Below are 27,696 nucleotides of genomic sequence, written 5' to 3' on the forward strand. Positions count from 1 at the left end.
CACTTGAAGTAATAATCTCCTGAAGTGTCCTCTGTATTGCTTATCACAACTATAAAACATAATTAAGGCAGAACAGCCCCGAACAGCAGGAAAGCTGCTGTATAAAATCTGTTAGGATGATCATAGAAGAGTGGTTGTATGAAAAGCTGCCAGCAAGCCCCAAACCAGTAACCTAGACCACAGGGAACCACATGAATTGAAATACCTGCCCATTTTCTTCCATCTCTCCAAGTAGGATTCTAGTATTGAGGGGTTCATCACCACCACAGATAACACGCTGGTACTGTTGATGACAAGCACTATAGGACACAATAAAAGTCTCCTATGATTAAACAGCATTGCTGCAGGCTTCAGAACAATGGACAGGCCACATACACATCTGGTAAATAACTTCAAACGTTGGAAACTCAAGTCAAAGTTCTCTGCATTTATCAAATCTGATTTTGGTTCCAAAGTATAAGGGTTACAGGTGCCCTGGAGTAGCAGGAACCTTGACTGATCTTTGAGTAAATCCATCAGCCTACACGATGTACTTCAGAACACTATTTCCCTTCAAAAAAAAGAATGAAGAATGGGCAAGAACCATGAGAAAAGATAAAAAAATAATAAAAATAGTAAAAATAATAATGATAATCCACCGCCAAAAACAAACAAACAAACAAACAAACAAACAAAAATGCTACCTGCAAAGTGAAAGGTCTCTGCAAAGAAAGCCAAAGGTTTTGATGAATTTTCTATAAAAAAAAAAAGATGGGTAAAATGGCAAAATGGTAAAAAGAAGGGTAAAATGAAGCTAAGTTAGAAGAATCAGGCAAGAAGAAAGTGGCAGGGGAAATTATGTGGAGGAACTTTCACTGTATATATTCTGTTGATTTCACGAACTGATGTTCCCCATGATTATCCAGCCTGCTGCCTCCTCTTCTGAGGCAGACAGGATCTCAGCCTTTGGCCAACACTTGCTGGAGTTCTCCGAACTGTAAGAAACTCTTAGCTCCTGAGGAACCTGCATGCTAAGTTCACCTTTACTAAATTCTTCACCCTTGCCTGCCTTCTTTTTCTTCAAAGAGGTTGAAGTCCACTTAAATCTCAAGCAACCCATTAATGCCTTCCTGAGTAAATTCAGGAAGAAAGACAGCAGTGTGCTGCAGAACTCCAAGCAGAGCTGAGAAGGGAACCGTATCACAGGAAATAAGACAAATACTGCTCAGAAGAAGAAAAAGGAAAAAAAGACAGTCACAGTGAATCACTGAACAACTGATGCTCAGGAAAAAGAAAGCTTAGAAGTATTCATAGCATTTTGTGTTGGCTTTGCAGCTGTTTTAGATTCAAGTCCCAGACTAGCAAAGCAAAAACGCACAAGCGAGCAAAAACTTCCACCAAATCCATGGGACCTCTTGCATACTTGTAGTCAGGCACATTTAGAGTGTCTTGGAAATGGGAACTTACTATAGGCAGGAACAGAAAGTAAGTGTAGCTAAATCAGCTACATGACATATAAAATAAGAAGTGACACATAATACACATCTGCTATTTAATTTTATAGACTGTACAACATTGCCATTTTACAGTGGTAGAAAACAAGGGACACAATCTCTCATTAGATTGTTATTTTAATAGAGGAGAATGCTTCAGTCTCACAAATTTTGAAATCATTTGAAATTCACCTTAGTAAACTTTCTTTAAAAAAGTATTTCAAAACTCGCTGATAGTTTAATATTCATAAATACATCTGAAATATACTTACAAGCATCTGAACTGAATTTGTAATCAAGTTGAGTCACATGCTATTTAACTGGACGCACTATTCACACACATTTGTATTCCCCTGTAAATTAGCACCATCAGACAACACAGGGTGTGTCACAAAGGTAAAGATTACGACAGGGTTTTCTTTATTTTAGAACAGCAGTACTAGACGCAAAAATCCCTTCAATGAGCAATGGAGCAACTAGATGCAAAAATCCCTTCAATGAGCAACGGAGATAACGAACATCCTAACAGCACAGCAGCCATCACCAAGTATCTGCTTGCAAAACTCAAAAGAAGCCCGTGAAGATCAATCATACAAGTGCCATATGTAAAGATTATAGTTAAATACAAGAACAGAAATATCAAACATCAGGCTTCATGCACGGTGAAAGACATCAATTTCAACCCTCCCCCTAGTGACAACTGTTCCACCTTTTAAATAAGCATAAAGTTATCAAAGAGCTGTGAGCTCTCCCTCTGCATACAATGGAAGTTAAAGGAAACAGCAGCCTGAATAACACCAAGAAGCTGCATTAACAGGAAACAGCTCAGGTAAAACCACCCATGGACAATTGCTTTTCAACAAGCAGATACCTCCTATCCAAAAACTTAAACTCTCCTTAAAAAGTATCACTAGATATTAAAACACACTAGTATGCTTCCACAACCTTTACTGATCTGTCATTCTGCTTTCATAAAACTAACTGCATCATTAGGTATCAAAAGCACTGAAAAGGGAGCTCTCACAAAAACCAAACGGAAACAGGAATTACTTTGTCATTTGGGGTACGCTACCTGTGACGTAACTCATTTTGAAAATCAATCACAAGTTCGGGATGAACAAAAGTATCTGCACTCTTCAGTGTACCTTTTCATTTTCTTGCTTTAGCACAACCATGTTGCCAACACTGCACTTAGCATCTTTGAGTGTTTCAATGTTCCAGTGCCCTGCTGTGTTCCACAGACACAGGAGTACCTAGGCATTCTCTTTTGCAACAAAACTAGGAGACTAGCCAACCGTGGAAAACATGTTCTGGCTTCAACTGTTCTTATTAATCCTGAATGTGGTTAAAGGTCCACTTAATAGAAGGATGAAAAACGCAATGAACATAAAAGTGGGTTGTTCACAGTTACGTAGGATTTTCAGAGACCCATGCTTGCCACTCTTTATACTTTCTCCTTTGAAAACTGAATTTTAACTTTTTAGTTTCATGCCTTCCTATAATCATTCCTGTGGATGTTGCTAATGTCAAAGTAATTATACAACTATTCTACTATACTTGCTCTGCAATCTTTTTTTTTTTTTTTTAAATGCAGAAATAAAATATTTTTGTGTTTCTAATATTACCCTTAGAACTTCTTTTTGCTAGCAGCAGGCAGATGACAAGGATGTAAGATATTGGAAGCAGAGTCACCTTAGCATATTGCAAACTGACAGTTTTTACATATCTAACAAATCAGTATTTCCTGAAAAAACACTACATAAGAACATTTGAGTTTCTTAATCACAGTAATCAATTTACCTTCCCCTTAACTGTTCTCTAGATGATCTCTTATTTCCCTGGAATGCCTTCCTGTAGTTACTGTAACAAACACTAAGCTTCATTTTGTTTCCAATGGCAATGAAAATGTGCCCTTTTTTTTTTTTTTTTTTTTTTTTGTCAGCAGTACACATTCTACAAGCACACAAATATAACACCATTATTTTTTTTTTTTTTTTTTTGGACAGACACAATAAGCACACTCTTTCTATGTAGAATATCTGAAGGTTGTCATTAGTAACTTTCCCTTCCTCTACAAATGCCACAAAGCATCATCTGTAGCACTTTTGACATTCCACACCAGCAGACAAGGCAGACAAGGAAAGAAATCTTCCCTTAGTTTTCACTGCAGAACAGCAGAGAAAGTGGTTGGTCAAATAGATTTATTAAAGAAAAGAAAGATTGTTACTTACACTGTACTGCATACGATGCCAGGACAACAGCAGAATTAAGGGGGCATGACAACCTGGAAAGGGGGAAAATATTTTCATTTAGACAAACAGTATAAATGCAATCATTAACTATGTCTTTGTAATTAGTTCTGTAGATAAGGTCTTGTTTATCTTCAGAGGGTGTCCAATTTTTTTCTTACACAGATCGACTGTCAAAGCAAAGTAAGACTGAACATCACAGGCTAGCTGGGTAACGCTAGATGAGTATTCTGGAAACAAAAGAAGGGATTTTTATAGGTCTCTGGACATTATTTTAATAGCTGCAGTCTGGTATATTTGGAACTAGACACAAACACTAAAATTGGCCAAATGCTAATTTTATATGTATACATGGCAAGCTCTTATATATTATCCAAAAGTGACTCCGTAACCTACTATGAAATCCTAAATTGTCTTTAGGATTGCAGATAAGGAAAGAGAAGGTGTTTGTTTGTTTAATGTACAAACATACAGGAATCAGGCAAAACAACCACTGGGTGTATGTTCACTCTATCAGGAAGATACCCCGTGACCATGAGAAACAGTAAGAAATAGTAGTATGAGCAGCCCTTTGCTATTCCCTTCCTGTTACTGCAGCAGACAGCAGGCCTCTCGTGTTTAGAATACAGTCTAGCACACCATGCTTTGCAGAAAGAGGGCGTCTCAAGCAGACATTGCGTGTGCAGGAACACCATCTCCTACACCTCATTCACAACAGACTCCTCAACTGTTCTTAATAATTGAGCTATGCAAAAATTTGCAGTGTTTCCAAGCAACTGATTTTTTAGAAAGCAGTATTTCATGATGTACTTTTTTATAGCAACAATAGACACCATCAGAAAAAGGCTTGTTTTACTGGTTTTGATTTTCAACAGAATTATGGAGAAGTTGAAAATTGTTATTACCTTCCTTCCACAATGTCTGTCTTCAGTTGTAAGAAGAATAAGTGCCTAGGAAATAGTTTTTGGGAAAAGAGAAAGATTTAATTTTCATATAAAAAAGGTATGGTTTAAATGTTTCCAAGTATTAATTTTATTTTATTATGGGGGTAGGTTTCCTTGCAAATTATACAAACAGATTAATAAAGCTTAGCGGCATTTACAAATACGTCATCACACACCCACTCTCTTCTCACAACAGTTTTGAAAGATCTTTGACAGTCGTTACCACAGCACCAGGACCACAGTATTAATGGCATAATGAACACTATGAAATATAAACAATTACAGAACCAGTCTCCCTTTCTCACAGGAGCATCCAACTTGGATGTAAGTTCTTTAAAAAAACAAATAAATCCGTGATAGTCTATCTTGGGACTATTTTTAATGATCAAGGGAGGGAGGATGAGACATTCCTCAAGCAGCATATGCTGACAAAAACTCTTAAACAACCCTCCAAGAGCAGTTTAGTCTTTCTCATATTAGGGTGTTTGACAAAATTACTTGATGGCAGTATGGAGTGCTGGGAGTGAAGAATCACACAGAGCAGGCCTTTGAATAATTTTAGTTTGCAACTAACAGCTTACAGCCGCATGATTAACAAAAACCAAAACAGGTCAATACTTCATTTCTCTGTAAGAAAACCTTTTAAAATGCTGTACTATTTATATTCTCGAGGCACTGAAATTAGCTATTAAAATTTAGGCAAACCATGAAAATGTTACAAAAATGCCAGATGAGTGGGAGCCTGTGAATTCTAAATTCTAAATCCTGTGCACTGAACAAAACAAGTATTTCAAGCCTTTTGGCACATTAATTGAAAATTACTTCTAATTCACGTACCCCACCACTCCCAAAACTCAGATTAAAAAAGAAAACGCTGAAGGTCTGCTATAAACTGAACCATTATGTATCTTTGTATGCTACAAGTAATGGGCGAACTAGAAAATAAGAACTGTTATCTGCTCTTCCTGAAACAAAATAAACAACGCCCTCTCACACCCTTGGATTTAAATCTACCAAGTGTGTTCAGAACTGACTCAGCGCTAATACAAAAAAAATATTAACAGACTTCAGGCATGCAGACAGCTTAATCACTGAACTTCCCCATTTTTTAATCATTGCATCTGGTTAATTAAGGGATCAGAAGAGGATGAAAACAATATGCAGCAATAAAGAGTTCAAAAAGGAACCCAATGTGCAAATAAAACAACTGACATCTCTGTAACTGGCTTATACTTCTGCCTGTATTTTGGAATTGCGGGCTGCCTGTAGCAGAAACCATTCATTACAATCATCACATGAAGCTGCTAATTCAAAACACATTTAATACAAAGAATTATACGAGGTTATATTACATAATAAACTGTTAGTTTGCCAGACCGTGGAGGTGGAAGGGAAAGCTTTACACATACTTAGTTTATGGAAGCAAACATCAAACAGAAGTTACCTGGTTTGTTCTTGCTGAAGTGTGTTAGGATCAGGTATAAAAAACCTTACGCGAAAACGAAGGGTGCAGGGAAAACCTCCTAAAATATTTCAGAAGACCAAATCAATTTTCTCTTTAAAAAAAAAAAAAAAAAAGATATACCCAAGGTTCCTATGTCTAGATTTACAGAAAAGATATATGAATAACCACATAAAAATCTCCTGTGTTTTTCTTGTGGTTTACTTTGAGAGAAGTCTTTCCTGATTCCCCACACCAACTATGAAAAGAAAATATTCTTCAGGATTATGATGCTTTCGTTTAAAGTACTTAGTACATGCTACTTTACATAAAAAGAACTATTTAGCTATCTTTGCTGCTTTGATCTAATAGCTATTAGAAAAGGAAAAAGCAGCAAACATATATGAAGAGTCTCAACCAGGATAATTCTATCTTAATAACAGAAATATAAAATAACAGAAGCTCACCCTGTTAACTTCATGTGTTTTTATTTGAATTTCTACACAATCTCCAGAATACGGTAGAAAGAAAAGAGCTTAAGAGCTGGAAAACAGCTCAAGTTTTCCAGCACAAACTGGGACAGTGTCCTACTACTCCATGTTCTCTAGGCTGCTGTCTGGCCTGTCCTTAAGCTCTCCTTCCTCTTGGTAAGCATTCTGTACTACCTAAAACTGTTTATAAATGAAACATACTAGAGCAATGCATGCATTTGGAAGCACTTTTTTTGTTGTTGGTGGTGGTGTGGTTTTGTTTTATTTTTTCTTTTTTGCATAAAATTAATTTTATTTTATTTTATTTTACTTGAAACAATAAATTTGTTACACATCCTTCAACGAAATCCCTCTTTCTTATCTTCCATGTAGGGATGAATTTACTGGCACCAAACTGGCTACTGCTTTCATAGCCATGATGTCCAACTGTGCTCAGTAGTGAGGTATAGACACTGACACAGCACAGTTAGTGATCTGTCATGTCCCAATAACTCAGAGAGCAGTAAGAGATGCAGAAAGTTCTATTGAAAAGACTGACAGAGATGAGACTTGCTCTAAAAGAAAATCTACCATCTGGATGCACTAATTAACAGCAACTTCATTTATTCAATTCATAAGAACATAAAAAAGCTGAACTACACAGCTATAGTCGAGATATAAAAACAGATCTTACCTTTCAACTGTTTCCTAATAGGTTTGTTTGGTTCAAGCCATCGCTGTGAAATGAAAAACTATTAGATAGATTAAAATATTTACAAACAATTGGTGTTTATTTTTATATATGTGTGTATGTATATATATGCACATATATATACACACACATTTATTATTTACTATACTTACAGGTGAATCTACCGACGTTTCATTTTGCTGTAAACCAAAATATTCTTTCTCTGTCACACCCAGCTGGTTATAGGTCATATCCAACAAAATCTGACCAGTGTCTTGTTTCTGAAAGCAAGAAAAGTTCAGAAGTGAAACTCTGCAACACTTACACACCTTAATATACAATTGATTTAAATAAGTTTTATTAAATAAACAAACTCTGCAACATTTACACACTGTAATATCCAATTTAAATAAGTTTTATTAAAAAAGTAAACAACTTGTGAATAAAAATACCTGTTAATTCATTGGTTCAAAGTTTCTCGGCAATAGAAGAACTTTAATTGATAAAAGTTTTGTTTTTTTTTTTTGTTTGTTTGTTTTTTTTTTTTGTTTTTTTTTTTTTTTAAGATACTTTCTTTCCAAAATACATCAGGTACCTGAAATCTCATAATATGAATTGACATGAACTCAGGTCCTTGAGGTCGGTCCCACAACTGCCTTTTATGCAGACCACCTTTGCTCCATCAGCCCTTAGGAGCAATTCCCTTTCTCTGGAGCTGTACCCTGCAATCCTGGCTTGCAGCCACACGGGGCTGCTGCGGCCCCTGATGTCACCACCAAAGCATCTTTTTCTGTTTCCACATCAGCTTTCAGAAGGGAAAGTTTGTATACACCAGAATAGGGAGAAGAAGAAAAAAAAAAAAAAAAAAAAAAAAGTAGGAGAAAGCTGTATTCCAGCCATGGGATCCCGGACTTCATTAGCCTGAATTCCCACTCGGCCTGCTACCGTTATGCCACCCCAGACACCCATCCCGTGGGGTATTCCCACAAGAACTGGTGTAACCGGGAATTCCACGGGACACCCAGATGCACAAGCACAGGGTATTTTCCCTGAAATTACATTAGCATACCTCCGCACCACTGCAGCGTGGCATAGAGATTAACCAGCTTACGTCAAAGCACACCGCTAATCAATGCTGTTAGCACAAATAAACAACACACAAAACCCCTGAACAAAACTGCAACCTTAAAGATGCTAACGTGTACCACAGCTTGCAATGCTGCAACGCATTTTCAGTCTAGTCATTTATGTACTAAGTTGCTGGGCAGAACGAAACCCAGGACAGTTTGTTTTGCATCCTGTCTATACAAAAGATTATAGACGTAATTTTTTTTTGAATCTTCCTTTTGAATTTTCTGAGTCTTTTTCTTGAAATCAGAAATAAGCTGCACACATGCACAAAAATGACATCAGGGGAAAATTCTTCAGGCTGCGACACAAGCACTTTGTTTAGGAAACCAAAGGGCTTGATGCTTATGCATTCATACATACTTACGCACCACATCTTTGTGGATGGCCCCAGTCTTATTCAGTGTGTGAGTGCTCACTTACGTCAAGAACACAATATTTTATTCATTTCTCTTTGTTTAGACCTTGTTTATTATACAACACTCAAGCTCTGCTCAGAAGACAGATTTATCTGCTTTTTGTTGTTTTGGGCCTTTTTTTTTTTTTTTTTTCTTTCCCCTTTTTACACAGGGCACCAAAGCAGTGTAAAAGAGTGCTTTAAATACTAACATATTCCATAGTCTCCCCTTATCTCATAAAAACATGATTCCTATTTAGAAGATTGGAAAGGACCACCAAAAATTCAATCACAAGACACACTTTACTACCTTATTTTGGAGTACTGAATATTACCTTACACTTGCTACTAGAGCTTAGCTACTCACTGCTAGAGCAGAGCTCACGAGCCCCATTGGGATCTGAACGCTCACTATTTCTACACCAGACTCCAGACAAAAGGTAAGGTACCAGGAAAACAACTACTGTCCTCCTATGAGAAGCTGTGCCTAATTTTCTGGAGCAAAGTCCCCTAAGAAGAAACCAATGTAGGCAACGCTTCGCTGTCATGTGTATGAGACTACCTTTTTTCCCTCCAGCAGTCTCCCATCTTGCTTAACTTCTGCAGCAAACAGAGGAAGCCTTGCAATGACTGCAAGTCAAACCAAGTCAGTGACTCTGTGCTGCCATCAAATACAGCTCTGTCCTCGCTTCCTTTTCCCAAGCTGCACATTCCCACTCCTTACTTTCTAATGTCCCATGGGACATTCAAATCCCAGCACTAATCAAAACTATCTTTTTCCTGAAATAGCATACTTAGAGTTAAACCCAGAGTAAAAACTCTGGCATCTAATTCCGTATTCATTTCATCTCTATTCATTTGCCTGTTGTTTTTTTTTTTCTTTTCTTTTTCTTTTTGCTTACAAGAAGAATATTAAAAACTATCAAGTGGCACCACACGACACCTGCATAATTCTGCAGCATGACTTCACATGTCTGGAGCATGCTTCCGACACTGAGCAAACTGAGAAATTGATGGTTATTCTGTGACCAAACGCAGTCATTACTCGGTATGACACACACACTTGAATCAAAAGAGTTCAGGAATCTTGGGTTTTGTTACAAGCAGGGCAGAAGACGACTACCGTAGGCAGACTCTACTGCTAATTTTCTCTGTAAACTCAAACACTTCTGATTCCTGTTCCTCACAACACCATTACCTCCTAGTTCCTTTCTCATTTTTAACACTTCTAGTTCTTCAACACGATTCAAACGCCTTCCTCTTCTCTATCCCCACCTTCTCACAGTGGTCTACCTCTTTTCCTGCGCCACACAGGAAATGCTAAGCACACTTTTACTGCTTCCCTTTAAAAGTAAGCTCCCTGTTTCTCTATTCTGAATCCTAAACCCACCTGCTCAGCATTAACAGCAGCTAGTATTAGTTTCCTTTACCTACCTAGCATTCCCTCCTCCTCCTCCTCTCCATTTTCTTTCACAAGCAATCATCAACACCACTTTTCTGTAGCTTCAATCCTAGCTCTCTGGTATCAAAGGCAGAAATTTTCTTCCACAGTGCCTAGATGAAGCACCCACTCCCTAAATCTAAGCCAACTACAAGAAGTCACTTTCAACTGTTAAAACCTTTTCCAGTTGTCAAAATTCCTGCATCTAAAGGTTTTTATTTTTTTCCTGAACAAAACCTGTATTTACATGGCTTTAGCTTTGTTTTAAGAAACAGATGAATTATTTTGCAGCCTATATATCTAAAAGTAAAGATACCCACACAGCTCATGCTGCATTATCTTCAGTCTATTTTACACATTTACAATTTTCAGATCTGGGTGTAAAGTGAGGCAGGCTAAGTACGTCACATCACTGCTTCTGAATTTCGACGTCCATTCCAATAGATGGTCCAAAGCCACATAGTACTCTACCTAGTGTCGAGTGCTTTAAAACATAAAATATTTTTACTCCTCTCCTCCATGGGCAGAGGACAAAACAACACGAACACCACTCAGCTGAATTGGATATTAGGACCAAATTCTTAACCCCACGAATCATTACAGCAAGTAGTTAAGACATTAATAAAGCTCTTCCCTTCCTACAAGGAGGTAAAAACTTATGCACGTTGTAACAGTACTCAAGTGTGAAACAGCACGAGATCCTGAGATGGTTTCTTGTCTCTGCTCTGAAAGAAGTTTCCATTTATTTAATCTTTCTGACATTCCTCATTCTGCTGTTAAAAGTTTTGCATTAAACACCTCATAACTACACAGTATTCAGTCCATTTAAATCTGTTTTGAAACATATTTCACCTCATGCTGGACAGGTCAAAATTAATATTTAAAGATTATACCTTCTACAGTCTGCCTGTGCCACAACATGAATTCCCTAAATACAGCTGGAAATTATTAGCCAACTTCAAATGTCGTAGCTTACTAAAAATTCAAGAGAAAGAACCCCTTCATTATTTTTTAACTTCAAGTACTGCCTAGCAGCTTGTATGATCAAAGATTTGCTGTCCTAAGAACTGCATAAACATAATGTAAATGAAGACTTAGCTCTTTGGAGTGGAAGGGTAAATACGCAAATCATCCTTTTCAGCTCGTTACCTTCCATAGAGTAAACTGTACAAAGCAACACCTTCAGAGGACAGTGCAACACACCTCCCTGTTTCCTTTGCAAGAGCTTTGCCTCATTTTCTGGCAATGACAATCTCACAATTAAGCACCTCCTACGCTTTTGCAAATTCAACCTCACTACAGACACGATGCCCACTGTTCCTCATATGTTGTTTGAGGTCATCCTTTCTTGATTTAGGCCTTTAACACACATCCACCACTAACAGCCTTTGGTCCCTACATGCCTAAGAGCTTGAACAAAGTGCCACACTTTTTTCCAGTGTCCCCAATTATTTTTACACACTGCTAGTTTATTTGATCTTCTGCTAACAATGCCCTTTCCTCCTGTTGGAATTTATTTACTCACCTGATGCCCTTATTCAGAGCATGCAAGGTTTTGTTTAGCTAAAATAAACTGAACAGCCTGTTCTCTCCTCAGGTCCCAATTTCTGCAGAGCATCCTAGTTGTCCCTTCCATGCCTGCCCAAGCTGAAACTTGCTTTTTTTGTCTGCTTGTGGATCTGCACATGACTTTCCATGGAGGCTGGTTCCAATGCCAAGACTAACACTGCTACCACTTCCTCGACATTGGCTCAAAGCTCCTGCCTGATGCACAGTAGCGCTCACCTTTTTCACAGCCACAACAGAAGTAGTTCGGTCTGGAAACTACCAATGTTTTCCTCCTCTATTGTTTACAACTGAAAACTAAGCTTGAACAAACAAAAAAATAAAGCAGCCCACATTAAATACTTCTCAGGAAAGCTATTACTTTATACCATTGATTTTTTCCCACTGCATTACTCATTTTTCACGGTAACCTGTCTACTACATCATACTCCTATTTCTTTTTGTTTGTTTGTTGGGTTGGGTTGGTTTTTAAATAAGGCCACGAACCTTACTTTTTTGGTTTACTGAAAAAATTTAATAGCGACATGTTAAAGAAATTTGTCAGTCGGTAACTCCACTGGTAATGTCCTTACACAGCTTAACATCTCTCTTTTCAGCAAGGCACTACTGGCACCTCTTGAGCCAACTCCTTGCCCATCCCATAACACTGCTAGATTCCCTACACTACAGCTCAGTATTTTCCTTTATAAAGGTCACACAAAATAAGTTATCTAAGCCCACAGAGCATTGACTCACTGCATTTTCTTTGTCTCAAAAATGATTTTGTTTGTTAAACACATATGAAGTTTGTTGTGCCAGATCTAACTTTGGAAATATCTCCCCTGCACAAATTCTTTCCTTCAGCATTTATTACGAAGTCAGGCACCCTGAAGGGATCAGACTAACAAGCCTGCAGTAGGTCAGATCACTTTCTCACTGTCCTCAGAGTCATCAAGTTTCATACTGTCTTATTGTTTTCCAGACACAGAGTAGCCTGCTCTTCTTCAACATAAAACTAAATATTTGTTGCTAGCCTGAAATTTCATACAGTAACTCTTTCAATATGCAGGGATGCAGATTAGCACCAACCTCTCCTGTGTTACCAAACAACGGAAGTAGGAAAAGTTAGTGATGAAGATGCTACACATCTGTATTGTTGCAGTTTAGTATGAGCGGCTTAAAATTTTAATTCACACCCACAGCCAAAAAGAACCTTTAAGAGAACCTCTGCTCATTATTTTAAACGTATCAATACCAATTGTTGGTGATAACTGTAACAGTCGTGTTCCTTCTCAAAATACTAAAAGGAGGAACTTGATTGGGATGGTACAGAAAAAAACACCAATCCTTACTGTTTGAATTTCAAGTCATACAACTTCTAGTTATTACCACCAAATCATGGTATTTCTAGAAGAAAACCCTATTTCTAGAAGGAAGCCAAATACCTTAAAAGCAAAAATCACAGGCACTAAAAACATAAGCATCAACTGTGCTTCAGAAAGATAATACAACACACAGATTATTCGACACTATGTTTCAGCCTTTCCCAAAAGTCAGTTTGCTGGAAATTTAGACGCATAGCTCCCAAGTAGTAATTCCTGGTAAATGAGTCAAAGTAGAGCAATAATGGAAAATTCCTGTATGTTTACACCAAAAGTTGCAAACAGATCTGCATTATTGCTCAATATATACCTATTTATCACACCCAAACATGGTATGTGAGCACATTCTGTATGTATTAGAATGACAAATAACGTTTTCCTCATGTGAAGACAGTCATAAGTTCAGAGACAAATGAATTAACCTTATCACAAAATTCAAACACATGGCATTTATTTGAAAGCTTCAAGAAAACTTGAATATAATCAAATACAACATTCCATGTGAAGTGCAGTCAAGCTTTGGTCTCAAATATTTCCAAATTTTAATTTACATGCACCTTCTATTCTTTGGGTGGACTTTGGACGTGTTCCATCTAAATACTGGAACACATGATGGAGGAAAGACAAGACAGGCCATTTCAGTCTGGCAAAATTAACATACAACTTCTCTTTGGAATGCAAGCCAAGAAGCAAAATGTGTCTAAGTTCAGTGTGAACTTTCTTGATAAAGATGACCTAAGAACAGTACATACCACAAGTTATATTAACTTTTTGTGATACCATCAATATAACTTTCTCATTCACCACGTATAAGCTCCTTCAAATAAAATCAATGAACAACAAAGGCTATCATTCCACTACTGTGCCAAAGCCAAAATATAATAGAAAAAAAATGTTTCTCTTGAAATTATATCTTCCTTTTCAGCTTTCCAAGCTACCAACATTCTTTAGTATAAGAGCTTAATTAGAACAAACTTAAAGAAATCAAATTAAGCAACTATCTTGAGGTTTCTCAGTAATCAAAGTCCCTCAGGTTATTTCCACAAGGAAAAAACATCTTCGTCCTTCCACTGCCCCATTTTAGAATGGCTGGATTTTGTTCACATAGTTACAGGTACAACCATTTGGAAAAGTCCCATGTAGCAGAATGATAGAGACACCTATAGCTACGATTTGGAAAGTTTTCTAAGTCCATGCAGTTTACCAACAAAGATTGAGGAAATTCAACTCTGGGGGGCTCAATAAACATCCAGTTGCTACAGAACAAAGAGAAAAAGTCAGCTCTCTGTTCTCCCTGTTCTCCAGAATGTTCAATATTTGGTGGTACCATGAGTATCAAGACTTTAACTTCCCTACTAGTTCAAAATTTCAAAATACATAAATTCTTATTTTCAGTGTGTGAATAGGTTGACAGCTTAGACTATTAAATTTAATACAAAGGTGATAAATTCAAATTCACTTCAAATTCATTAGTCTTAGGCATTTGTTCAGTGCCTGCAAGACATTAGAAATTACAACCTCAAGATACCTATTTGCTTAAACTCAAAGCAAGTTTCTCTTGAGTTACTTCTTACCCTTGATTTTTTTTTTTTGATGTTTATTCTTCTCTGTAATATTTATATGCTTTTGAAAGAAATCCTCTTGCAGGAAGAATTCTGTGTTCAGATAACTGCTACGTGACAAAACAACATTCAATATTTTTCAGTTTGTTGTCACTAGAATTGGAGGAGTCTTTAATTCCACTTTGACTATTTCACGAAGGAAAGCCAAGATTTCTTAGGCTTTAGACTTAGCCTAAAGTCTGCCCTTCCCCATTCACTTTCCACTACTTGTAGTTGAAACATACCTATATCTACAAATGCAAGGCGTACTTACGTGTTTGTGAATATTAGCCTAATATTCATACATTGACACATCTATGTTAATACATCCAAACTCAGAGCTTTCATAAATCACTGTGAGGTACCCCTAGCCCACAAACTAGCCCTGAAAATTTCCCACCCTTTCTTTTTCACTGATATACTGAAGTGCTTTGCTCACAGACATAAAACCAAATGGTGCTGGCCGTGAAAATAACAACACACACACAAACTTCACGAAGCTGAATTTGTCTGTTGATATCATCAGAACTCAAATATGAGTTTTCAGCAGCTGGCTTCCAGTCCTATTTAGAGCTGGACTTTGTGACACAATCAGAGAGTAGCAAAGCCTGCCCTGAGGCAGGCCTCAAGGTCAGGTAATCAGGAAGGGCAGGCCTGACAGATGAGAACAGACTCCCCCAGAGCTGGTAGGGGAGCTCAGTACTGTGAGGACATTAATCTTCGTGAAACCTCGTCCTTGCACTAACACACAACCTAGCGAGGTAGCCACACTCCTCGCTTCTTTGCGATTAAGGGTCCTGTGCTGCCCTCAGGGCAACTCAGCATTACAGCGGCGGGGAAGGAGGCCCTTCTGACTGCTGGATCAAGCAGACAACCAGCGGGGACACCCTGCGGCTACGCTCGAGGCAGGGAGATGAATTAGCTGGGCCCAGAGATTCACAACAGTTTTGATCTTTTGTAGAGAATTCACTGCTTAAAGGATGAAACAAGAAGCACAAAGTTCAGGTGCACGGTGCTACATTTCATCAGGCCCAGAGCTAAACCTAAAGCTCTGTAAACAATTGCTTAGAGGGAAGAGTACACTACTATCAAAAAGTAGTAATTCCTCATTTTTCAAAGGTCCTTGTACATGGATCTTTGTCCATTGTACATAGGACAAGAAATTTATGCCAAGTCCAGTCACAATTGACAGACAAGGCAATCTTATAGGGCATGCTGGAAATGAACAATGAAAATTTTCTATTAGTGTGCTGCTCCTTCTCTTACATTCCTACCTCCCCCCAACATCCTACTCCCCACGGTTAGCTACTATACATTTATATACATACACACACACACACATATACACATAAATGTGCATGTACACCTACATATACATTTTACATATAATTCTACGTGCGTATATATAACATACATATACTAATATATATGCTTATCTATACAAAATATATGCTAAAATATTTGACTAATTCTGAGTGTTTTGGAATGTAAGCTATTAGACTGAAAATAATTTGTTTGGCTAGCAAATTATTTTTCTTTCAATAAACATCCAGACAAAATTCAGAAATAAAATGAGTCTGCAAAGTGAATTATAACAACACTTTGGAAAATACTGTTTTCAAATGAGGCTTTGAGAATCCTGTAGGAATGCATGCCATAATTTAGAGAAATGCAGCAATGGAGTTTCCTCATAAAAACTCCTTTACTTCTCAGTCTGGGTAAACTGGACAAAGGAAGCATCATACGTGTATGTTCAGACTATACTTTAGGTCAGTTTTCCTGCACAGTCAAATAATTCTACTGAAAACTGATTGAAGAGTTAAGGTGATACCTTTGTTTTCATCTAGAAATTAAACAACACCTTTAATCAGTAAGAAGGGTTATAAAACTAAATATTTACAAAATGAAGTAGTGTTCTATCTGTACAACTGCATTATATTAGCTGCTTTCCCAATACAGATATTCCAGTAAAATTCTGTAGCATAAACTTGTCTCAGCAGTTGGACTTGATGATCTTTGCAAGTCCCTTCCAACTGAACTACTCTACAGTAAGTTCTATTAGCCTGTCCAAAATTTCCAACATCCTCCATCCCCTTTCCCACTCTGCTCCCCTAAAAAATAAACCAATAAAAAGAACACATTGAAGCACAACAGACTGACCTGTCCTAAGCCATGCTGTCTTCCCTACTTGCATGATCTTTGTATTTCAGAAAACATGTAATGACCTCACTATGTTAATTTGCATTTACAATTTACCTCCTTTTAGCATTACTCATCCTTTGCTGACAGAAAAGAAATAGTACATCCAAATTTGTGATTCCCCTTTAGATACAAATTACTTATTCACAGCTGATCATGATAATTTTATCTGCTTCTTAGGGATTCCTATACTATATAGAAGACCATTTTCCAGATACAATCTGCTTGATGTGATTTTATGACTCTTCAGTCAGTTGACTTTAGAGAAAATTAAAACATAGCTTCATAAATCTATTTCATAACCAGTAACTCTGGAATTTTGAAATGACAAAGATACACCTTCAACACTGTACAGAAATCCCATACCTCAGGGTCCTACAACTGATCTTCAGCTTTCAAACAAATACTTATGGATTTAAAAAATATATAGTTTTCCAAACTTACATTGACTTTGAAGCTTTGTATTGAGCCATCCAAAAAGTGAACGTTGCAGGTTATCTCTGATCGGGTTTTCTCTTTTGGTAGTTCTGATGCTCGTATGTTATTTATCCTCCCACCTAAGGCTCGTAAACGGGAGTTCATAACTATTGCTGAATAACCTATAAAACAAAAATTACATTTAATAACAGTTATTACAATTCACTAATATTTCACCAATATTTTTCTAAGAAACCCACAACAACATGAAGGCCTCATTACACCCCAAATACTTAGAGTAACAGAATTAATTTTGAATTTTTGAATTAATTTGAATTAATAAGGAAAAAAAAAAAAAAAAGCACCTACTATAAAACAGATAGGCAATGTTAAGGAAATTTTCTACCATCTGTACCTAGCAAATTCATCGCCTCTGTGTAATATCCTACATATTTCTATATTTACCAAACAAGTTTTACTACAGGAAACCATTTCTTTCTATTCTAAATTCTAACTCGATTTAATGCAGATCACATTCTGTCAAGTAGCATTTTGTTACAGGAACACACACACAGACCATATGTATGGCAACCAGAATTAACGATAAAAACATGTCAATATTTTACAGCCTACCATGCATAAATTCATGAAGCCAGAAATCTACATCCAAGAAGAACAGCCCACAAAAAAATGTGTTTTGTTTTTTTTTTTTCCTTGGAAAAATCTTTCAGAACACTCAAACTCTGAAAACCATACTTTTCACAAATGCAAATGAAAAAAAAAAAAAAGGAAACATTCACCAAAATAAACAATGAATTAAATACAGTCAAGCCCGTAAACATTTCAAGCCTCTCTCCACTAGATCAGTTTACCAATTAACATCACAACATATAAAGCCAGTTGGCAAGCGAAGCTGAGGGTAGTTTTCCAGGTTAATTACCATACCAATTACCGAGTCATACCTCACTTATTAGAGGCTAGCTACAAAAAGACTTGCATAATGTGTTTCCTAGACAGCTGGCCAAGCTAGACAGGACCAATGTCAGAACTATTTTGGAATCTCCCCTTGTTTGTCTGTCTGCCTGTAAAACATAGACTGACTTTTCTTTAAAACAGCTAAAAAAAATGAACTTGTCAGAATAAAATCACTTAAAAATCTGAAACACCATATCTACTCACACATCCCTGTGAAAAGTAAACGTGAAAGGCATGAAATTTTAGAGCCATGAAATTTTACCAAAGGCAACAAAAACAATGCAATGATCCATCTTCGTATAACAATGTGTAATCTGTACTTAGAAGTAGCTCAAACAAATCCTTCTCAGAAAAAAAAAAAAAGAGCTGAAAATTCACAAGTCAGACATTCAGTGAGTACTCATATTTTTTGGGGGTCAGCCAATTCATAGTTTGCTATTGTTTATTTCCTAAAATCTAAACTGTATGTAAATTGCCAAGACTGATTTATTTAGCCAGTACATTGCATTTTTTCCTGGCAGTTCGACAACATTTTCCTCTCACTCTTTCCCAGACATGATTTCTTTTGGTTTGTTTCTTTAAGGAGGGAAAAAAAGGAGGAGGTGATCTTCAGGTGAAATCTGAACAGTGTCTCCATATAAAACACTATACACTCCTATTGCTTTGAAATTGCTCTTGATATTGATGTATCAGTGTACTATGATTAAATGCAGATTTTTTTTTGTTTTGTTTTTTTTTTCAATCCAGAAAATGGACAGTCTTATTCAGGAATGGTTGTTGCTGAAGAAAACACGCAGTTACCTAATTATCAATGGCATACAAAAAGGTGAAGGCATATTAAACCTTCATTCTCATATTCTTTATGAGAAGAATAAAGTTTCTAGCAATTTTAAGTTCCTAGCAGCTACGTTTTCAGCTATTTATTCATCAGTGTTCCTCTTTTACCAAAAAGCCAGGTGACTGCACAAATTATACCGCACTGTCTCCTCCCCCTTCCATGCTCAGAGGTCAAAAACATTTCACTTGCAGAAAGAGACACAGAATCACAGAATCGTTCAGGTTGGAAAAGACCTCCAAGATCACCTGGTCCAACCATCACCCTACCACCAACGTCACCCACTAAACCATAGAATCACAGAATCACAGAATCACAGAATTTTCTAGGTTGGAAGAGACCTCAAGGTCATCGAGTCCAACCTCCAACCTAACGCTAACAGCCCATCACTAAACCATATCCCTAAGCTCTACATCTAAACGTCTTTTGAAGACTTCCAAGGATGGTGACTCCACCACTTCCCTGGGCAGCCTGTTCCAATGCCTCACAACCCTTTCAGTGAAGAAGTTCTTCCTAACATCTAGCCTAAAACTCCCCTGGCTCAACTTAAACCCATTCCCCCTCGTCCTGTCACCAGGCACGTGGGAGAACAGGCCAACCCCCACCTCGCTACAGCCTCCCTTGAGGTACCTATAAAGAGCGATAAGGTCACCCCTGAGCCTCCTCTTCTCCAGGCTGAACAAGCCCAGCTCCCTCAGCCGCTCCTCGTAGGACTTGTTCTCCAGGCCCCTCACCAGCTTCGTCGCCCTTCTCTGCACCCGCTCAAGCACCTCGATGTCCTTCTTGTAGCGAGGGGCCCAAAACTGAACACAGTACTCGAGGTGCGGCCTCACCAGAGCTGAGTACAGGGGGACGATCACCTCCCTAGCCCTGCTGGTCACACTGTTCCTAATACAAGCCAGGATGCCGTTGGCCTTCTTGGCCACCTGAGCACACTGCTGGCTCATATTCAGCCGACTGTCCACCATCACTCCCAGGTCCTTCTCTGCCTGGCAGCTTTCCAACCATTCCTCTCCCAGCCTGTAGCTCTGCTTGGGGTTATTGCGCCCCAGGTGCAGGACCCGGCACTTGGCCTTGTTAAACTTCATGCAGTTGACCTCAGCCCATCGGTGCAGCCTATCCAGATCCTCCTGCAGAGCTTTCCTACCCTCAAGCAGATCGACACACGCACCTAACTTGGTGTCATCTGCGAACTTACTGAGGGTGCACTCGATGCCCTCGTCCAGATCACCATGTCCCTAAGCATCACATCCAGCCTTTCCTTGTACACCCCCACGGACAGTGACTCCACCACCTCCTTGGGCAACCCATTCCAATGCCTGACTGCTCTGTCTGAGAAGAAATATCTCCAAATTTCCAACCTGAAACTATACCTACCTGCTAACCCACTGATGGGAGAAAATGTTTGTATCCTGTGGTCCAGCCCCTGGACAAGGAGCAGCTTTCTGCAAGCCAAGTACAGAGCGGATGGCAGCCTCTGCTGGGGTTGGGCTTTTTTTGCTACCCAGGGAAGAAAAAAGGACTAATCTACCCAAATAAACAAATAAATAATATTATTTAACTGCCTGTGCATGACTATGCATAAGATTACAAGTCACTTCCTATCAAGGTGCCCCTGCAGAAAGCCTAGCAAGTCAGCTGGATGGCCTAGCCCATACATCAGGTAGATTTGTCAGGCTAGGCTTCGTTTTTGGACTATGGCCTCCTATGTCTTTTCTAAATTAATCCCCTATGTGTCTCGTCTCCATATGTATTAACCTTTACACAAAAAGTCCCATCAGTACCATCAGTCTAGCTGGAGCTCAGACAGCCTAAGCAAGCCCCAGAGAAGTGCCAGCAGCTGGGCACTCAGGGCACAGAGTGCCCTGGCCTTTACTTGCCAGCTACGTGTCCTTCAACGCCATTCAGCACAGGAGCTAAAAATTCCCCAGGGAGCTGTTTGACAGGGACCGTGCCGCAGGCACCAGCCTAAGTCATCGTGCGTGCCAGAGCTTACTGTGCCACTGCAAGTCATTAATGACACAACTTTGTCAGTCCCTGTGCTAAAGGAAAACAGAAGAGAGATGAGGATGAGTTACCAGCACCTGCTCTGCTACTCTGCTTTCATCCAGGATCTGTGTGAAAAAGAGTATTTAAAAAGAATAAAATATAGATTCTGAAAGGCCTGGCTTATCAACCCCAATGTAATATAAAGTGGTACCTGGAAACATAAAGCAGCAATTGCAGCTGCTTTGGGACAGGCAAAGGGTCCCCGGGATCACAGGCCCAGAGAGCGGGTGACCCCACATGTTATTTTCACATTAAGGTATTAAACAAACACGTGAAATTCTATCCCCTAATCAAATCAGGCAAACAGGAATGACAAACTTAGCTACAGAAAGAGGTTAATGTGCTCCAAGAGCGTTAAACACATTTCTGAACAAGTCTAGTTATGCATGCCTTCCCCAGGAATTAAGCAGCAGTCGAGCAGAACAAAACAAAAAAAAGAAAGAGTTTTCCTTCTCTGCTGTATCAAAGACTGGCTCTTGAACTGACCTTTTCCATGCCAGCTTTTCGTATCTGTACAACTCACTTAGGAACTTGGTGAAGAAACTTACAACCCAATTTTCAGTGCAACCACCCCGAACATGTTTGTTACCAAGGAAATAAATCAAGAACAGCTTTTCTGCTTGTATACTCCAGGACCTTCTACATAGGCTCACACCACGCATAGCTATGAATGGTTCAGAAGTAACAAATATTTGCTTCCACCACTGCATTAGGTAAATGGGGATATTTCTACTCCTGCAAGTGGACGCTCTTTTTTTTTTTTTTTTTTTTTTTTTTCCTAGAAGGAGACTGTTGTACCCTAAGTATTCTTTATATACATCACTGAAAACTTATGGTTCCGTGTTGGTCTTCTGAAAACTATCAGTATTACAGAAGGTGGGAATGTCGTTTAGGAAAGGCTTGCACTGCTCACCCACCTGCGTCATCTCAACTGAGAGCAAAGGGAAAAGCAGTACTACAGACATATTTTAATGGCTAAGTCTTGTACGCCCTTTCAGTAAGGGTAACACTTTATGGCTATCTATTACTTTATTTGAAAGATGTAATCCCATGCACTTGGTACCACAAAGGTGTATAACACCTTTACGGTGTCTCTGCACTGATTTGTAGCTCTTAGACGACCCGTACAAATGCTTTTCAGCATGCATCAGCTTTCCCTATTTGCTTATTAAAATGATTTCCTAAGAAATTCTCAGAAAAACACAACCCTAGAAACCTGAAGTATTTGTCATCTGCATTCAGACTCCTCCTCCCTTGTAGTTCAGCATTATTTGTGCACCTCAGAGCCATATCTACCATCAATGCATCCTAATGAGGGTTATCCAGCCAGCTTTTCTGAGCAGAAGACTGAAGTTTAACTCAACACCTATGAAAACAAGCTTCTGTTTTCACCTTATGCAGAGAAAACTCTTCCTCTTTTCTACGCTGCCAATATGAAACCTGATGTCTCACCATTAACATGAAATTCAACTCAGATGTTGCACAGGAAAATCTCATGAGGTATTTAACTGCAACATGGTATTTGCAAATTTCCTTACAAATCAAGGGGCATAGCTAAAGTCACAACCAAAGTAAAAGATAAGCTTCACTTTGAAGGTGAAGTGCAGGTTAGCACTCACTCCTCATCTGTAGTTATTTCCCACAAACTGTGCCTGACATATTGATCATACAATACACAGAAAATCATCTTGGAAGCCAGAAATATCAGGTAGTAAAACTTTGCATCTCTTAGAAAAAAAAAAAAAAGGCAATTAAACTATAAATACAGAACAAACAAAATACAGAAGCACAAAAGCTTTAGATGAAGAAGCATTACAGCTTATGTCGTAAAAATACTTTCAAATGGAGATACAAAGCATAGGCCACCTGTTGCTGCAGCATCTTTTTACTTAGAACATGAATAGAGGTTAATATCTCCAAAGCAGTAGCTGCAAGTTTTCCAACCATCATTCCTCAGACTCACAGCAACATCATTATAATAGAAGCCTTTCACCTCCAAATTGAATTTAAAATTAACATAGAAGATTAAAAGATTCAGCTTTCTTCTATTTACTTCTAGCGGGTAACATCTGTGATGCATTCCAGCACAGCAAAATGATCCGCCTGTCACAAATAGCTAACAGGTATAGCAGAGTGTTCTAAGAAAGCTTCCAAAAATTGCAGGAACAAGGTTTCAGTCACTCTGTTATCATATGATTGTATCTTTATTTGCTTACTTAGAATACACTTAAAAGCATTTAGTTTCAATATAGACAGTTACAAGGGAAAAAAAAAAAAAGCCTTGATTTTAAAACAAAAAACAAACCACATGTAATTTTGAATATTCTTTCCTATGGCAACTCCTCAAAACTGGAACTTCATTTTATAGGCCCATAAGTAGACAAACTGGATTGCTCCTATGTCTAGAAATCAGGTACCTACCAGCAGTCATTGCCTCTAAGAAGAGGATTTATACATACGGATGAATAAATTTTTAAAATCCCTGCACCACTTCAAGAGGTTTAGTGCTTAATTAGTACATAAAATTGAGATTTATGAAGTGCTTTGCAAATCTTCCCCACACTTCATTTAAGCTTTCCACTATAACCTATCTTAGGTAAACTCACATTGTGGAGTCTTTTGGAGAGTCCAGCTAAGCTGAAGTCCAGAATCAGCACGACTGTACACAAATGTCAAAGATGAACCAGAGGAGGTGGGTGGGAGAGGAAACAGTCATGAGTTTCAATTCCGGCATTGCACTCTATCTTGACTGACATGTCCCTAAGACCCCACTAAGCCAAAAAACATACTGAAGGTAATACAAGCACTGTGAGAAGCTGCAAATACCTACACAGCACACTAAGCCAGGAAGCCTGAATTCACGCTCCTGGTCTGGAAGGACAGCAGAGAGGGACTTGAAGACACTCAAGGCTCTGAAAATACTGAGTAGCTGTAACAAAAAAGGGCTTTGCTCTCTTCAGACTGATTATACATTAATATTGGGTAAGTTACAGAAAGCACAGCTGCACTTACCATGACAGAAGAACAACACTTAATAAGTGAATTACCCTTAAAAAAGGAATATTCATGTCAAGTATAGACCAAGACCGGTTTTAGAGACAAAGACTCTGTTAAAACTTTTCTGAGAACCTTCTTCCTCTTCTCCTCTACCCAAAAGATTTGCATTACTTGTCACCTACAGATTCTTGCCTGCAAAGCCTTAAAACACGCTGCTAGCTTCAGGCATACCAACAGTCCTTGCTGTTAAGAGGACAAAGACTAGCTGGCAATAAAGCAGGACAGGTTGCTATTATAGATTAATAGACATTATTTGGGGGGGGGGAAGAAAAAAAGAAAAAAAAAAAAAAAAAGATACAACTCCAGAACATGAGCTTTAATATTGTTTGCTACAACATAGGGTCTGGAAATAATGCAAGCTACGACTTAGAGCAAGTGCCTAGAAGAGGGAAATGTATTTGTAGGAAGAGATAGATGACTTGTATCAATATGAAGGCTGTAGAGCTCAACACATCCACTTAGTCAAAGAGGAGACTGTGAGGTGGTTGAAAACTTGTTGGAAAGTCTTTACATGGGGGAACACGGGGAAGAATTATCACAGCCTCTGCAACATGTTCAACAGCAAGGCTGCTTATCTGAAAGCTTCATCTTGAAATCAGATAACCTGAAGGTAACTTAATTCTAGAAGAGCTTACTGGTGGAAAACCAATACTGACCATCGATTTTGGTACTCAGGTTCTTAAGTGTCATTTAATTCAACTTCTGAGGCAAACGCTTTGTAAAAAGGATCAAAGTGGATTGTATGAATGACACTTCAAACTTCAGGTCTGTGAATCTGGTCATACCAACCTCACCAATGCCACTCAACATCCGTAGAAATAAATCACGCAGCTCAGTCATTGCAGCACCCAGTGTGTCATCTTACACAGCGCGGAGCATTACAGTCAGACCTGAGATACCGGATTAGCAGTAGTCCGGTGATACCATCTACTATATGCAGAATGAGTCAGAGAACAAAAACAAACAGGAGGAAAAAGCAATTGAAGTAATTGCAGAGACCTTCTCCCTACACTACCTCAAGTACTATAAAATACGGGCGAGAACGGCAAACATTTGTAACGTTCTCAGATTTCCAGTAGTTTTTATTGCTCATGTACTACATCTATACAGTATCTGCCTTGTTTCTTTATAAAAACTCACCTTTAAAATAACCCCTTAAAACAGCGTGCTCGCTGCAGTAATGTCTGTTGCTCCATTTCCTGCACCACGGGCACTGGAGAAATTCAGGAACTGTATGGCTTCCTCTATAGTCTGCTTCGACTTGAAACACAACCACAGCTCAAAAGAAAAGTGGCTCACAGGCAAAGGCAAGATCTGTCACTCACTTATTTCCTAAATAATGCCTTTTTTTGGCTACAAACCATGCTGAATGAAGTCAATTAGAAACTGCAGATCAAAAGTCAAAGTTTACTTCTCTTAGCTCAGTATGGTCTCACATTAACAACACTGAAGACTAGAAGGAGAAAGCTGAGTCTAAACAGAAGTTGAGCACTGCTGTGCCCAACTATCAGCACTTCTCAGAAATAGCTCAGGGTGGACTAAATTATATGAAGGCAAATTTTTGTTAAAACTGTAATATCAAATACAAAGCTGTACCCACACCTACACTATTCAGGTAACCAAATAATGCCATTAGCTTATAATAAATAATGCATGTCCTCAAATCTTCAAAACCAGAGTAGTAAGCACTCATCATTTAACTTTACAAAGAAAAGCTACTAAAATATTCTGAAAATTCAGGTATCAAGTTAATTAAAACAACAAAAGAAAATTTAAAAAGCCCTCATATTACGTTAGTGGGCAATAAACTGTATTTCATGAAAGTACAGTATGACAAATGAGAATCACCATGTCAATTTTATTGCCAACTACAGTCATCAGAAAACAATTAACTCCACACATTTACTATGTAAGACATGCTGTTTTGTGACAGAGGACAAGAGTTCAACGTAATTATCCATCAGTTACAAAACTGCTGATCTACATTCAAACACTGTGTTTCCTTTGGTAGTAGTTCTGCAGCATGATGGTTAATAACTAATAGATAACATATACGTGTATATATATGTATGTGTAGTATGTGTATACACACACACACACATACACACACACACATATATATATGGCTTGCAGGTCATACCTCTTACTATGTTGATTCCTACAGGTATTTTAAATAAATTAAAAAAATACAGCTTTCCAAAATCAGAATTTCCTCTCATCGCAACTGCATGTCCGAAATATTTTTTCTATACATCAACCAGTCCAGTAAAGGATTTCTTTCTACAATTGTTCCCTCTGAAAAACACACTACAATTTCATGTCAAAACTACAGATAATGCATAATGAAGTCACCAAGCATTTCATTATTCTCATCAAAACTGATGTTATTGTACTTTTCATCATCTTTGTTTACAGAAAAAAGAAATTTAAACTAATTTAAGCTCTTTCTATATAATATATATATTATATATTTATATATATTATATATTTATATATATTATATATTTATTTTATATATATGTTATATATTTTTTTTAATATATATAATATATATATATATAAAAGGCAGAAAAAAGCAAGGTTGTAGACAAAAACGATAGAAGAGTACATTCAAGTGTCCAAGTTTTATATCTGATGTTGTCACTACAGACATTTTGTAAACAGGTCACTTCTCTTCAAATTGAACATGGATCACGACTGTCCTGTAATTGCCAAAAGCATACTTTTCAACCAAAAAAAAAAAAAAAAGAAAAAAGAAAAAAAAAGAAGCATGCTGTAGTTAACTGGCTTGTGGAGAAAGTTAAGGGCTTGTTGCTACAGCACCATTAACTGCCACAGCACAACAAAGAACTGAACACAGCTGAAATCTGCTAATGAATTCTGACAGCAGCGGTGACATGACAGCCCCTGGAAAGCTGGGGGGGAAGAGGAGAACAAAAGCCTTCATCACAACAGGGAGGGTTACTGATGCCACACAAAGCTAACCCTGAAGAGAACAGCAGCGGGCTGTGAAGTTCCGCCATACATTGCTACAGCACCTGAGAGATCGCCTGAGTTTACAGGTGGCTGAGGTTTCTTTCTTGAGTGGGCATGCTTCAGGATCAAACACATTGCTTCGTAATTCTGTATGAGCTCTCCTGTCACTTGACGAGCAGGATGAAAAGCAAACAGAAAATAAGGAGCAGGAGGAGCAGACTCAGAATATCAATGCATAGCAGGATGCAACACCAGCTCTGGTGAAGTTCCCACCTTAGAATAATCCCTTGTTTTCAATGATGATCTCTCTCATCTACAGGTATAGTCATAAAGCTGTGAAAAGCTTGAAAATGGTGAGATCTCCAGCTGCCTGAGGTTCATTTGAAGTATACAGACATAAAATAAAGAAAGCCACTAGCAGCGATGC

General features: G+C 38.2%; 1 protein-coding gene across 2 annotated transcripts in view; it reads right to left on the reverse strand.

Moving 5' to 3' along the window:
• Positions 1-27,696, reverse strand: part of PTPN3 (protein tyrosine phosphatase non-receptor type 3) — a 121,683-nt gene that overhangs the window by 74,608 nt on the left and 19,379 nt on the right. The window contains exons 2-7 of one of the 2 annotated variants that reach the window (XM_032182622.1): positions 17,405-17,559; positions 7,441-7,548; positions 7,271-7,313; positions 6,110-6,188; positions 4,627-4,671; positions 3,704-3,756 (exon numbers count right to left, since the gene is read on the reverse strand). In XM_032182622.1, coding sequence (XP_032038513.1) covers positions 3,704-3,756; positions 4,627-4,671; positions 6,110-6,188; positions 7,271-7,313; positions 7,441-7,548; positions 17,405-17,542 — 466 coding nt within the window. In that variant the 5' untranslated portion in view covers positions 17,543-17,559. Of the gene's footprint in view, positions 1-3,703; positions 3,757-4,626; positions 4,672-6,109; positions 6,189-7,270; positions 7,329-7,440; positions 7,549-17,404; positions 17,560-27,696 lie in introns of both variants that reach the window. The other variant, XM_032182621.1, reaches the window with a different exon arrangement.

The sequence above is a fragment of the Aythya fuligula genome, chromosome 2, assembly GCF_009819795.1.
Source record: "Aythya fuligula isolate bAytFul2 chromosome 2, bAytFul2.pri, whole genome shotgun sequence".
Lineage (NCBI taxonomy): Eukaryota > Metazoa > Chordata > Aves > Anseriformes > Anatidae > Aythya > Aythya fuligula.